Here is a 15,621-nt window from a genome sequence, read left to right as displayed (position 1 = left end):
TAGTTTTATTATATAACTTTATTGTATTAGTTTTAAAAACTTTAAGCAATTCTAATTAAAATGTAATTAGGAAAATGTATGCTTGTGTTGAAATTTCATAAAAGTCTGAAAGTTCCTGGACATAATTTTGGTATATGACAACTTGAGTAAAACAAAATTAGGACGTTTTAAAGAAAGTAAAAATTCCCGACAAAGAATTCTGAAGGACTATTTAATTCTTGAAATCTTTTGAATTTGAATTTTTAGGCTGTTTTAAGATAGCTAAATATACTTTAATGAAAGGTCATATGTCTTGGGAGGCTTAAAGCTAGAACTTTTCAAAGACTTTTTTTTTTTTTTTTTTTTTTTTGACATTTAAAACAATAATTTTAAAAATTGATCATTTCATTTTGAGTATATCAAAAGAATTCCCTATGAAAAAATTGAGCAAAAAATTTTTTAAAATAACTGATTTTAAAAGACCAGCTATTTTTAATTGAGCCTGAAGGTCATACCATTGTATCGGCTTGAATTTAAGACCAGTTAATTTAGAAATTTAAAATTAATTTTTGGCTTATAAAAATTTAAAATTAGGGAAAATTTGTTGTATTATAATACTTGTGTATATTATAATTTTTATTCATATTTTGTTAGTTTTGATTCTAAAAAAAAAATCTTGATAAATATTATTAATGAAAATAAGAAAAATATCAAATTAAATATTAAATTATTTTTTTAATAGATCAGTTTATATTAGTTATTGATCTATCAGTATAATTTATATTCAAAGATGAAAAAAAAAAAGCTGAAGACAGATTAGAATACTGAATTAATGTGATTTTAAAGATGTTGATAAATTTAAAATACAGTAGCCTATATATTACAGTATTGAAAAATATAATTTCTGTTTCCTTATCCTTATTCATCATCAAACAATAGCTGTTTTTAGCAGTATCTGAGTTGCCATTTTACTATTGGTAATTTGAAATTTAATTCTTATTGAATTTATATATACTGAAAAGTTATTGATATTCAAAAAATTATCAGAAAATATATAAAAGAAAATACTAGGTCAAGGCTCAATAATATATTATTTACTAAATTTAACTTAAATTTATTATGAATTGATGTGTTTGATCAACAAAAAAGTAACCAGTACATTAACTGTATGCAGCAGACACAACAGCTCTAAAAGAACAGTGATATGGTAGTTGTAACTGCTCTGTATTTGCAGAAAATCTGCTGAATGATGAATTACAGATCAATACAAGTAGCTAGTGTAACTTCTGCTTATTTCTAAAACTTAAAAATGTTTGACAAAGTATATGAAATTGATTTTTTTTTATTTTGCATATTCTGTTTTTTAGTTGCTAATAACTGTGTGGATTAATACTGTAATGCAGGCTTTTATATTTATAAATAATAATTATGAATATAATGGCTGAACCCAATTATCAATTGTTGTAATGGCTGAACCCATACAACAAGTGAAGTATATATGGATTGATAATGTACAAGGGCTATTTTTTAAATAAGGTCCGTTTGTGAATGAAAGTGAGAATAATGCGTAATCACGGCAGTATGCATACGCTTCTGCTCCGAGCAAGCTTGGTGCGCGTTTTGACGCCATTTGCAGCCATATCGTCTGTCTGTATGCTGAGCTGTAGAAGTTTAAAATGTTTAAGAAAATTGAGTCTCCCGCCGACTGTGAGATGCGATCTGTTATTCGATTCTTGAATGCAAGAAACTTGGCAGCAGCGGAAATTCATCGTCAGATTTGTGAAGTTTACGGTGATAATGCTATGAGTGACAGTAAAGTTCGAAAATGGGTAAGAATGTTCAAGGATGGGCGAGTTAATGTGCATGATGAGCCACGTCCTGGCCGACCTCTGATTTCTGAAGATTTGATTCATGATGTGGATAACAAAATTCGAGAGGACCGACGATTCACGATTTCAACGTTATCAATTGAATTTCCACAGATTTCAAGATCAGTTTTGTATACCATTGTTTCGGAGAAACTGAATTATCGAAAATTGTTTTCTCGGTGCGTTCCAAGACTGCTTTCTGACGATCACAAAACAAAAAGATTAAACAGTGCTTTATCATTTTGACTCGATACGATCATCCACACAGTCCAGACTTGCACCCAGTGATTTTCGCTTGTTTCGATACTTAAAGGAGTTTCTTGGTGGTCAACATTTCAACGACGAGGAAGAAGTGAAAACTGAAGTCGTGGATTGGGCTTCTTCACAGGCGGCAGACTTCTTTGAAGTCGGAATTCAAAAAATTGTTGAGCGGTATGACAAATGTTTAAACAAAATGGAAATTATGTAGAAAAGTAGATAAAAGTATGTAGAATATGGAAAAAAATATATTTTAACGATATTTACAGTATATTTCTTCTTATTAAAAAACAGACCTTATTTAAAAAATAGCCTTCGTATATGCATTAATGTTCTTTGTTCTGTACTACATTTTTATTAATCTTTAGTACTAATAAAATTTCCAACAGTTATAGTTTGCTGCAAAATAAACACTAAGTGCTATTTAAATATGTGCTTCTTGTCCTTAATTACTTATACAGGTACTCCTCACTTTATGACCTATCTGCTTAACGACTGCTTACACTTACGACCAATCGAGTTTCGACCTGCAATTCGGGGAATCCCATTTTTCAGCTTGAGTGTCGGTCAGTGGCGAATGGTGAAATGCGCACTAAGCATACTATAATAGTCTTTTTATGAATAAATTTGAAGTTTGTTGCATAATTTGTATAATTTTACAACGATCCTATATTCCCGGTGCAAGCTCCTCGCTTATCGACATAGTCGTCAGAACAGAACTCGGTCGTAAAGTGAGGATTACCTGTATATATATTGTCTTTGCCCACTTTGGATTTTCTTGTGAAGTAATTAAGTAGTTAGTAATAAGTATAATTACTTATTACTTAATTAAAGTACAATATAAGTAATTAATGACAAAAAGCATATATTTAAATGTAAAAAAAGGAAGTTAAAAGAAGCCTATGTTCTGAGGGAAAGTGAGGACATGCAAGTTGAAGAACTGAGAAGAATTAAAATGGATGTTACATTAAATGTGTTTTACCTAGAAATTGTGTAATTCACTTCCCTCAGTATAACAAGTTCTAGTTTGCTGTTTTTACTTCATGTCCTTTATCATAAAAATGAAAATCCTCTTTGTATTTCTTGTGGTTAGTTACAACAGGTACTAATGTAGGTCTTTTATAAAATTGAAGTTCTATAACATAAGAGATACTTGTATATGATTTAATATTGTTGTTTTTATAATTTATAAAACATAAATATTTGTAATAAAATTTTACATTGTACCATAAGTTATTAAAACTAAAATTTTATTTAAATAACATATTTATATATATTGAATTTTAACATTAACACTTAGTTGTTTTTTAGACATTTTCTGGGAAAAAGAATTATTACTACAGTTCAATGAATTATTTCATGATAAAGAATTATAGTTTATTAATGTATGAATTCATACATTAATATATTATAAAGTTAAAAATGGAAAAAAGACAATATGGTAATAAAAATATGAAGAGTACAGAACATAAAAATTTGGCTTCATAAGTTACAATTTGAACAGAAAATAGAAGAGAGTAGTTTTTAATTATTATATGTGTCAGTAATGTTTGCAGTTTGGTTTAAATTTAAAAGATTGATAATATTAGGAAAAAGATTGATCTTTGAACACTGAGATTCCTGAATCCTACGTGTTGTGTTAAGGATTTATGAAAATAGAATTATATATAGCAACATTAAACACTAATGTTTAATTTTGTTATTTTGTACTGTATTTTCCATTTTATAGATATAGTCAGAAGTTTATCTAATTTTTCAGACATTTCAATATGTTTCATCTATGCATTTCATAATGTTTTATCTTTAAAACCATTATTACTAAATATTTATTTTTGTAGTTGACAAATTTTGCATATCATTTCATAATATCTTGGCCATGTTTTGTATATTGTTCAAATTGAGTTAAACATTTAAACAATTTACTCTGGCAATATAAAGTGTAATTCTGACATACATATATCAGAATTACACTTCAATTTATGTATACAGATATCCCTTGCTTAATGCAGGATTTGATTAACGTGTGAAATTAATTGTAGCAATCTCTTTATATATGTGGCAGAAGTTTTAATTAAAGTGGCTTTAACAGCTGTCTTTACTTAACATCAACATGTTTTTCTCGACAAATAAGGTGTTGATGAATTTACTATTTTTGTGCTGAGGGTGATATCCAATATACAGTAGATAAGTAGTTTAATTGTGATAATTGCGAAATTTAACACATTACATATTGTATTCTCTGTTTAAAAGTGTTTATCTTAAAACTTCACAATTTGTTTGCATAAAATCAAACCGAAATGTCTGCAGATAAAATGCATATCAGGCATATTATGTAGGTATTTTAAGGTTTGTAAAGGATATAACACTATACAAACAGTGAAAAGTATTTGTAGTGTGTATGGGAAAGATGCTTCTAAATGTCACACATGTCAAATGTGGTTTTGAAAATTTCGTGTGGGAAATTTTGAACTAAAGGATACAAAAAGTGCAGGGTGACCAAAAGCTGTTAATGAAGAGAAATTTCAAGAAGAAATTGTTCAAAATTGATAAATAACTTGTGAACTTGCAACAAATCTTAGCACGTCACAGACATGATGATTATGTTCTGCATGCATTAAGTGAAAAAAAAAAACCCTGGATTGAGTATAATTTTGACTGAGAAAGATAGGTAGTTCTAAGGTTTTGTTTTATTTTTAAAATAATCTAATCATTTTTATCATAGAAAACTTTTTAATGGCTGTCAAAAGTAAAATAGAAATATTTATTAACTGAAAATTTGTTCTAGTCGATCATGATTGTTCAGTCGAGTACCAAGGTACAGTACCACTATATTTGATTAATGCGATTTTGATATACGCGATAACATTACGGAATTAATTAATCACACTAATTGAGTGATACTGTATATAGACACACAATAGAATCTCAGTAATCCAACATATATTGGACCAGCGGGTGTTAGATTTCTGGATTTTGGATTAAAAAGAAAATAATATTATGGTACATACAAGAACTTGATTAACACATAGGTTTATTGTATTAAGTTCCACAAATCCTTTCGGGGCGATAACATTGAAGCTAGAAAATCTCATTGTCAAAAATAGCTGCAATGACTTATTTCAAATGAATTGGGATTGGTCCTGTCATTGAAACCAGGAGAAAAGTTTGAATGTGTTGTATTGTAGAAAAGATTTAATATTCTACATTGTTTTTTTTATTGAATTGCATAACAATCTGTGAGAGAATTTACCACAGGTGGTATTAACATATTGTTTTTCTTGTTTATTTGTTTTGTCGAAACCATGTCTACTTTTTCTTGTATTGTATCACGACTTAGTGAATTTATAGACACTTGTCAAATTCATCTATTTAATCTATAATCTTTACATAGATGTGTTTCGGGCTTTCACCCCTCTTCAGTCTGTTACATAATATACATATGTTGTATCTGGTGGGCATCTGTCCGGCACCTTCCGCATGAGGGAGGGAGAAGTTACATGCTGTGAGACATGTGGGGGAAGCAGTCAAGTTAGCAGGGAGGGGAATGTAAGTGGGAAGACATAGTGCGGAAGGTGCTGGACAGATGCCCACCAGATACAACATATGTATATTATGTAACAGACTGAAGAGGGGCGAAAGCCTGAAACGCGTCTCTGTAAAGATTATGGATTAAATAGATGAATTTGCCAAGTGTCTATAAATTCACCAAGTGACACCAAACAAAACAATATTGTTTTTTATAAAATTTCTCTAAAAAATAGTCATAAACTTCAAAACAACTGTCGGAATTGCTTCAAAACATATCAATTGAGGATTACTAGAAAGCTTGCAGTTCAACTGTTATTTATTTTTGAGAAATTCAATTAAAAAGAAGCCATGTATCTGCTGGATACATACACGACAAAGTAAGAGTTAAAATATAATATGGCATGTACCTCCAAATAGCGAACACCTCCAAATAGTAGACAAATGTCTTAGTTCTGAAGGTATCTGCTATTGATATTTATAGAAAATGGCCATATTAATTTATCTATAATCCAAATTAGTACGTGCTGATTTAGAATCAATTTCAACACTATTTGAGGCCTTTAATTGAGTTTTCTCTAAATAAAGTAACTTTTTATATTACATATAATTTAGAAGTTGTTGTTATGAGTATTTTGTAAGATGTTATATGTATATATGAGGGTAATCCCAAAAGTAAGTTCTCCTAATTTTTTAAAGGCAAAGAAACGTTTATACAAAAATAAAGTGCATATCATTTTAAAGCTTGAACATTTATCTATTTTTCTACATAATCGCCATTTTGGTCGATGCATTTTTGTATGCTCTGTGGCAATTTTTGTATGCCCATGTTATACCAGCTCACCTCCATGTCGTGTTAAACCGATTGAAATTCATTGCCAATTGACGGACGTGTGTGGCGAGTCATGCATAGATGTCAAAAACATCTTCAAGTGGTATAGGGAGTTTGCAGCTGATCGTACTGAAATTCACGACAAAGAAAGAAGCAGGAGACTATTAATTTCTGACAAGACAGTCACGAAGGTTGAGCAAACCATGCGTGAAGATCGGTGATTCACTCTGGATGATCTCTGCATTTGGTTATTAGGCTTTCCCCAAGCACAATTCATAGGATTTTAATGGAAAAGTTGCAATAAGGTGTGCGCAAGATGAGACCCATGAGGGTTCCATCTTGCACACACCTTCCAATATTGCAACTTTTGTGGTGGCAAGCAGGTATGACATGGGCATACAAAAACTGCTACAGCGCCTACAAAAATGCATTGATCGAAATGGTGATTATGTAGAAAAATACATAAATGTTCAAGCTTTAAAATGATACAAACTTTATTATTGTATAAACATTTCTTTGTATTTAAAAAAATAGGAGACCTTACATTTGGGATTACCCTCGTATAATTTAAATGGAAAAATTTCTTTAGAGAAGCTTTTTTTTTTTTTTTTTTTGTCTTGGTATAATAATTAAAATAAATTTGTTCTTTGTGTATTAATATTTATAAAATGTTTTGGATTCAGGCAGGATCCTTTTTGATGCTGGATCCTATACAGCACCAAAATAATTTTTTTTCTGATAGAATTTTGAGTGAACACTAGGATATTACTTAGTAAGATCTAAATAAAAATGTTTTAATTCAGAAGCATTTTAACAATTTTTAATGAAAAACTTATTTGTGTGTTTGCAGGATGAAAGTTGTCCTCATATAGCAAATGACTATTTACTTAAAATTTGTGCTAGAATTGGACCCATACTAGATAAAGAAGTTACATCTAATATAACTGGTGTAAAGTCATTACTTAGTGTTGGATATCAGTCACTTCTTAGATCAAAAGAAGGTAAAAGAAATAAAAATACTTTGAATTCTTTTTAAGTTATATTCATATACTTAACATAATTTTTACTTTTCATTATCACATTGACTTTACTATTTATTTTAAGTGTTTGAATTTAAATTTTCTCTATAATAATATTTCTCTATTTACTATAATAATTTCAAATTTTTGCTTTTATGTATTTATGTTTATTTGATTATGTTGTACATTATAATACATGTATATCAGACTATTGTGTTTTAATAAGTTTTATTTATAGATATTATTTATAGATACAGGTGTTCCCCTACTTATGAACTGGTTAGGTTCTCGAGATTTTGTCGTAAGTCGAAAACTAACCTATAAAGTACATTTGTGTACAGAGTAACCACTTATTGTTAGTGTTTATACTTTAATGTACGTAATAGAATACATTATGCTCATTTACCCACTTGCTACTGCTTAGTAGCAGGTGTTTCAAACAGTTTTTTTCATTTAAAGTACTTAGTTTTATAATGCCCAGTTTAATTTCCATGGTAATAGAGTGATACTTCTTGCATTTTTCTCCACTGCTAGATTTACTACTATGTTTTGACACATTTGCTTTAAAAATGTTGATTAATCATAAAAGTTTATAAAAATTGCAAACAATAACAAGAAATGCCATTCTCCAGCACTACCAACTTCAACGTCACCTCACGAGCAGCATTGGAACCTCAGAATTTAAACAATAACAAAAAATAACAATATGTAATAAAAATCAGTTCACATCAATTATTTATGACAACAGAACTTCAGAATCTGTGTAAAATTTAAGTTTTAGACATGCAGTGAAATTGTTCATAAGCCTGAAAGTTTATAAAGTGAACATTTGTAAGTAGATGAGTACTTGTATTAATTTATAAGAATTTAATGAATTAGAAGGTATTAACAGTTTCTTGTATTTGCTTCATGTCTATAAATGAGTCAATAAAACATGATGATTTTCTAAACAGGCGATAATTCCATTACTGGTATAAAATTAGGAAATTAGAAGGTAATTATTTATAGAGGACAGTTTTGAAAAAATTATGAAGTTTGATCCAAAATTATTGTTTTCCAATGGAGTTTTGCTCTTTGATAGATGATATAGGATATGTTCCTATATTTCTATTTTTTTCAATTAGGACAATATGTTTTTATATCAAACAGAATTATATAATAATGGTGCCAAAGTTGTAGAAAAACTGATTTCAGTTATTCATCAGTACAGTAAAACGTGTTCAAAACAGAACCTTAATAAAATGGAAACCTCCCTAAATGGAAAGAATTCTTCAGAACACAGTGATTTTCTGTGTTGAAAAAAAAACTTGTTCAAAACAGAAACCTGTCAAATCAATAGAAAATATTCAATATTGTATGAGTCTGGTTCACACAAATTTTACTGTATTATTGATAGAAAAAATTAATAAACATCTTTAAGGGTCGATTTACACACGACAGTGACATTTGGTGCAGTAAGCGTCGCTAAATATCACACATAGCCAATCAGAGTTTCATCTACGACATGTATCTGTATTCTGTCAATCATACAAGTGTCGTAGATGAAACTCTGATTAGCTATGTGTGATATTTATCAATGCTTACTGCACCAAATGGTCACTGTGCCAGCATGTCACTGTTGTGTGTAAATCGACCCTAAATGCAAAGGTTCACTTTTGGAGAGCATTTAATAAAAATGGTTTTATCTAAAGAGATTTCATTCAGAATCTCCATAATAAGATGAACTGTTTTAAAGATAATCATTTATATTGAACATCCTAAAAGTTGAATCTTTTTTTGATTAATTCTAATGCTGTGAAGATGAATTTGAGAATACCATTTTAGATGCAGTCAAGATGATATGAAGCTTGTGCTAGATAGCATACTGGAATGCTGTAACATAATTCAGGAATTTATGGAGGAGACATTTTTATTACATAGACAGTATATTATCAAAAATTATATATTTTTTCAGCCATAAACGTTGGCTGTTTTGAAAAGAGACATGTGATTATTAGGTGTATTACTATTTTGTGCATCAGCTGTTTTGGATCTTTTGCCTCATCAGCTGGCCATTTAGTTGAGTTTAGCTGACCTGATGATGGACATGTTTGAGGTCTCTTAGTCACCATGTGGTAGAGTGAATCAAAAATAAATTGTCAGTTCATTGTGAATTTTTTATAGAATTTTAAAAGAGTAAAATTTACTTTAACTTGCTCTTCTGGAAAACTAATTTTTTAAGATTTCTTGCTCTCAGGGTATAAAAGTTTTTTATTTTCAAATAACTTTTTCACCATTCTGGCATTTTAACTATATTTCAGTTTAATGAAATTTTAGTATGAGACAAATGTATTTTGGTTATTCCACAGTTTTATCATTCTGACATCTTATTTTACTTAAAACAAAGAGCTAATAACACTTTACATCAGAGATGTTAACTGAAAGAAACACTGAATTCTGACATTAAAATAGTATATTTTGCAATAAAAACTTACAAAAATATACAATAGATTTTGACAGGAAACAATTCACACATACATATTTAAAATTCAAATATGTATGCCCAAAAAAGACAGAAATGTTTCCTGTTGAAAGTTTTTGCACGTTTTTGTAATGGTGTCGAGTTTTTATATACTGTATTTTTGCAGAATGACTGGCGTGCCACATACAGCTGGGAGGGACCAGTATGCCGGAATCCCTGTGGTTACCTGATATGCTGGTTAAACTGCAACTAAAAAATAAAATTAATTAGATGTAACAAAATTAATTGTTAATTACATGTTAAAGAATTACGAAGAAAAAAGTATTCTTTAAAGTATTAAAGAAAAGTATTCTTTTGATTACAATAAAATAATATATAATTTGACTGACATAAAATCAGGAAGAAAGTCTTTGTTTACAGTGCAATAAAACAATTAATGGCTTATTGACATTAGTAGTATTAGAAGTTAGTCAGTGTGGGCTGCACTGACCTTAAAAATAACAGCTTTCTCTCAAATTGTATTTCCTACAAAGCAGATGTTAATAAGTCAAGATAATTTACTGCCAGTTTCTGAAATTTAATATGTTTATTTTGGGTTTTTGAATCAAATAACAATGAAATACACATAAAAAAAAAACACTTTTGGCATTCCAAGAGTGTTTTACATTGTTAGAAAGAAGACAAAATGAAGAAATTAAATGTATAATCATAGTTTTTGATGTAATGCTGACAGTTTCACAGTTTTAGAATAAAAACTCATTCATTTTTATGTGATGTAACTTGTTTTGTTTGTTTTTTTAATGTATCCTCTAGAGAGGATCTATAACCTCACTTAAACTGGCATGCCAGCATTTTCTTGGGATAAACCAGCATGCTGGTTTTTACCATACAAAAATATCTGATTTCGTGGTTTCCCCAGATAGATCTGTATGCCATCATTCCATGAAAATATGGTAAAATTATACTATTTTAACGTTTGAAGTCAGAGTGTTTCTTTCACTTACTGTACTTATATTGCAGCATACAATTTTTACAATTATCGTGCTGCAAAGAACATTGTAAAAACCTGCAATGTCATCTTCAGTACTTTACTTAAAGTGTAAGAGTGAAAGTAAAGTATCGCACTTAGATTGAATAATAATAATTGAAAATTGTACTCTATCCGTTAGGAAATTATTTCCTATACTAGAATAATAAATAAAGATTGTTGTTCAAAATAATAATTAGAAATTTTTAATCATTGAAATTTTCTATATTACATTGATTCTAAATATTTGTAACATATGAATTAAATCATGTGATGAGATAATGGGATTTGTACTAATTTATTTATGTATATTTATATTTCAGAATTATTAAGACCAAAATTTACTTCAGCAAGTCTTATTGTTCGTCGTCATGGATATCCACCATTTCCCTCAAAAGAAGTTTTACATAATTATCCTCCTAATATTAGTGAGTATTTATAAGAAATAAATTTATTAAATTTGTTATATATTTGGTAGTATTCTTTATATTCACTGCTAACCTTTTAAAATTATACAGTCAAAACATAAATATATGATTTTAATGGATTTTAAAGAACATTTTGTCTAAATTTTAATAAATAAATGTACTTACATTTAAACTATGTATCTAACAAATTGAAAATGAATTAGTAAAATGTTAAACTTTTTAAAAATATATTTATAATTTCCTATCATTATGAGAAAAATTATATTTACTCTTTATTAATATTAAGAGACAGTCCAAATATTTTGTCAGTTTTAACATTTAAAACATTTAAACATAAAAATTATGTTTTCTGCTTTATCATTTCATAAAATTGTTAAATATATTCAGGTCCTGTTGAGGTTAGTGGGGTAACAAGTTGAAGTTGTCAGACATGTTGGATGAGTTAAATTGTAATGAGTACAGTAATATGCTGTGAGAAATGATAACATTTTATTATAATAAATTTCATTATTTTGAATAATAATAATAATAATAATAATAATAATTTTGTAATTATAAAGAAATTTTTATTCTCTCAACATTTAATTTTTATGTGCATGCTGTTAGAATATGCACATAAGAATGTGTACTTATAATTTCTAGTAAAAATTATTTATGCAGAACTTTGACTATAAGAGAAGATAAATAATGAAAAAATTACTGTAAAAATTATAATAAAAAAGTAGCATTTAATGGAAAACATTTCAATATATTATAATATTGAATTTAAATTTATATTTTAAATTTGAAGGACTACTAAAAAAAATGTTATCTCATATTATCACAAAAATATATGACCTTCTAGTAAAAACATTTTAAAATTACTCATTAACCTAAATTTTAATTGCATGTAAATAAATGAATAAAATTTTACAAAAATTTAATAACTTTAATCACAATAAATTATAACATGAAACTATCTGCAAAGAAATCTGACTTCTAGTGGTTAGAATTTACAACCTGCTAATAAAGTCCATTAAAAAAAAAAATAAATAAATAGAAAACAAAGTAACTTCCAGTTCAAATTAGAAAAAAACATATAAAAATTATAATAAATAAATTCTCAATCAATTAAATATAAATTATGAAAAAGTATTAGTAATATAGGGAATAATAAAGTGAAACTAATCCAAGGAACATCATTTCTAATTATCAATGAATATGAACTATATAACACCTATGACAATGCTGATGAACTAAAATAACTGGATTCATGAAAACCAGTTAAATTACATTTCATTCAGATATATCGGTGCTAGATGTGTTTGGGCAGGTTTGAAGGACATTTATTTGACCTTTTTTTTCAACAAAGGTTAAGTAAGTGTAAAAAATAAATGAAGTTACAGATTTAAATGCTATTTAATCTGACTGAATTAATTAATAAATTCAATTTTAATGTCCAAATAATTTATTCATTTAGATGAATATTATTTATAATCAAAAGAATGAAAAATAGAATTTTAGAGAATTTAAAATTTAGTTAAAACAATTAAGATAATGAGATGTACAAAAGATAGATGTTTGTAATCTAAGCCCTTTCTCCTTCCTATTCATTTTTTTAAAATAAATTTATATTAATTAAATATATATAAAATTTTGAACTAAAATGTTATAATACTAAGAGAATATACAATTATTTTAAATTCTATTAACAGCTCAAGTACTTGTGGCTAGAGAAATTAGTGGTCCATCCAGTCGAATGCATTCCTTTCCATATCGGCTTTATTCAAGGAAACAAATGTATCGTCGTCTTTTGGGTCATCTTTCATCTGTTTACTGTGTATTATTTGATCGTAGTGGAAAGTATATCATTACGGTAAGGTTTAAGAAGATTTTGTAAATGTTTTAGGATTATTATTTTTTGAATAATTAGAATAATGATGGGAATAATAGAATGGGAAAGTCCAATATTTATGTCTCACAATGGAGAGTATATCCATACATTGTTTTTTCTATATCAAACATTCTACAAAATGTTTGTTATTAAAGCTAACTCATAATAATAGGAATGTGTAGACAATGAAAAGGTGGTCAATAGGACTGTTGATATTGATTGATGATCATGTGCAACAAATTGACAGATAGGTTTGTGAACAATGCCATTTTACAATCTCTGAGCTTTCACTGGAGTTCTCTCAAGTGTCTTGAATACAATTGTATGAGATTGTCAAGTCTTACTTGATTATCACAAATTTTGTGAGATGGGTACCAGAAATGCTCACCACCGTTCATAAAATCAAAGAATATCAGCTGCTTTGACATTTCGCAGCAGTATAATGATGAAGGGGACACATTTCTTGATAAGTTTTTTACAGGCAATAAAACGTAGATAAAGTTTGTCAATGTCGAAATTGAAGAACAGTCTTGAAAGTGGATACTCACATATTCACAAAAACCAAAAAAATTCAAGCAATGTTTTTGGTTTTTGTGAACCATGGAACTATACAGACATACTGTGAAACTTTGAAGATTCTATGTAGAACTATTAAAACAAATGAAGAGGAATGTTGATGTCAGATGTTGTGTTTCTGCATAACAATGCAAGCCCACACATAGATGCATGCACAAAAGATCTTCTATAGCAGTTTTGTTGGGAATTGTTTCCACACCCACTGAATAGTCCAGACCTTGTTCTTAATGATTTTTATCTTTTCTTATGGATGAAGGTTTGGCTGAGAATGAAGCATTTCCACACAAATAAAGAGCAGACAGATGGTGAAAAATGACTGGCTCAGCTCCCAGATGGCAACTTTGATGAGATGATACAGAATCTTATCCTACAGTATGACAGTGCCTGAATTTACAGGACAATTGTATTGAGAATAGCCCAACACATAACTGACTTTTACACATAATACAATTGTTTTCTTTCTTTCTTGTTTTTTCTAACTGCTCTCCAGAGATTGATTTCCAAATAGCCCTCATATTATGTGCTTTCCATTTCAATTTTTAAATTATTTATTAAGTTTTATTTTATTGTTTGAATATACTAATATTCATAATAATTATTCATAACGTTAAATGAAGTTTTGGATAAAATTATATATTGCTGGATAAACAACAGTTTTTTCAGATAGATCTACATGGTGTAATAATTTTTGCCAGTTATATTCACTGATATAAATCTATAGAATTGTTAGAGTTCTGCAGAACATTTCCCAAAGGTTTAGCAACTACATCTAAGTTAAAATTTAATTTTAACAATATAAAAATATATTTATAAGTTTTTTCATTTAGAAATGAAAAAGATTATGATTGTAAGTCATTTGTTTTTAATTTTTTTGCATCTAATAGTCATTTTTAATCTGAAATTTAATGCAGAGAAGTCCTTAGATGCTGAAAGTTTTAAGTTAAATGTTTACTGAATAGTCTATGTAAACGTTATGGTGAACAAAATTTTTTACTTCGCTTGTATAAAAGAATATTTTTAGATAATAGTGTTTGTCTGATGATAAATTGTAATTATTATGTTTTCTTTTTAATTTGCAAATACTTCAGTTTGTTAAACAATTAGTTTTGTTTTTATTCATTTTTTATTTACATTTAACAAGCATTAATTTTGTACGTTAAGAGAATTTGAGTATTTTTTCTTTGATTTAATATTGATATCTATATTTTTATTTTAGTTGTTTTTCAAAAAATAAATGAGTTAAACTATTTTTACATGAATAATAAATTTAATTCTTTTAAAACTTTTGGTGATAATTCAGTTATATAAGCATACTGATGGTAAATTTTAATTATTTTAGGGAGCTGATGATCTTCTAGTCAAAATTTGGAGTGCTTCAGATGGTCGCCTACTAGCTACATTACGAGGACATTCGGCAGAAATTACAGATATGGCAGTTAATTATGAAAATACATTATTGGCAGCAGGCAGTTGCAATAAACTTATTAGAGTTTGGTGCCTTCGTACCATTGCTCCTTTGGCTGTATTAGTTGGTCACACAGGAATGGTTACATCATTACAGGTAATCATTTTAATGAACTTAAAAATAATTTGTATAAGACAAGATTATTCAAAACCATATAAAATATATATGCAATTTTAATAGTTTTTTTTAAATTGGATATATTGATTTTATGTTTTCTTATAATATTTGATTTTATTCTGATATATATTTTGTTGAGACATAAGTAATTTTTTATTTTCTAATAATTGTTTTCATTCTATAGCATAACTTG

General features: G+C 28.1%; 1 protein-coding gene across 2 annotated transcripts in view; it reads left to right on the top strand.

Moving 5' to 3' along the window:
* BRWD3 (bromodomain and WD repeat-containing protein) overlaps positions 1-15,621 on the top strand; it is a 77,470-nt gene that overhangs the window by 13,940 nt on the left and 47,909 nt on the right. For both annotated transcript variants that reach the window (XM_067272667.1, XM_067272666.1), the window contains exons 5-8: positions 7,313-7,463; positions 11,293-11,397; positions 13,092-13,252; positions 15,186-15,407. In XM_067272667.1, the coding sequence (XP_067128768.1) occupies positions 7,313-7,463; positions 11,293-11,397; positions 13,092-13,252; positions 15,186-15,407 (639 nt within the window). The remainder of the gene's footprint in view (positions 1-7,312; positions 7,464-11,292; positions 11,398-13,091; positions 13,253-15,185; positions 15,408-15,621) is intronic.

The sequence above is a fragment of the Centruroides vittatus genome, unplaced genomic scaffold (genome assembly GCF_030686945.1).
Source record: "Centruroides vittatus isolate TY-2023 unplaced genomic scaffold, ASM3068694v2 contig_452, whole genome shotgun sequence".
Lineage (NCBI taxonomy): Eukaryota > Metazoa > Arthropoda > Arachnida > Scorpiones > Buthidae > Centruroides > Centruroides vittatus.
Note: the sequence above shows the minus strand (reverse complement) of the source record. Positions and strands in the feature narration are given on the sequence as shown.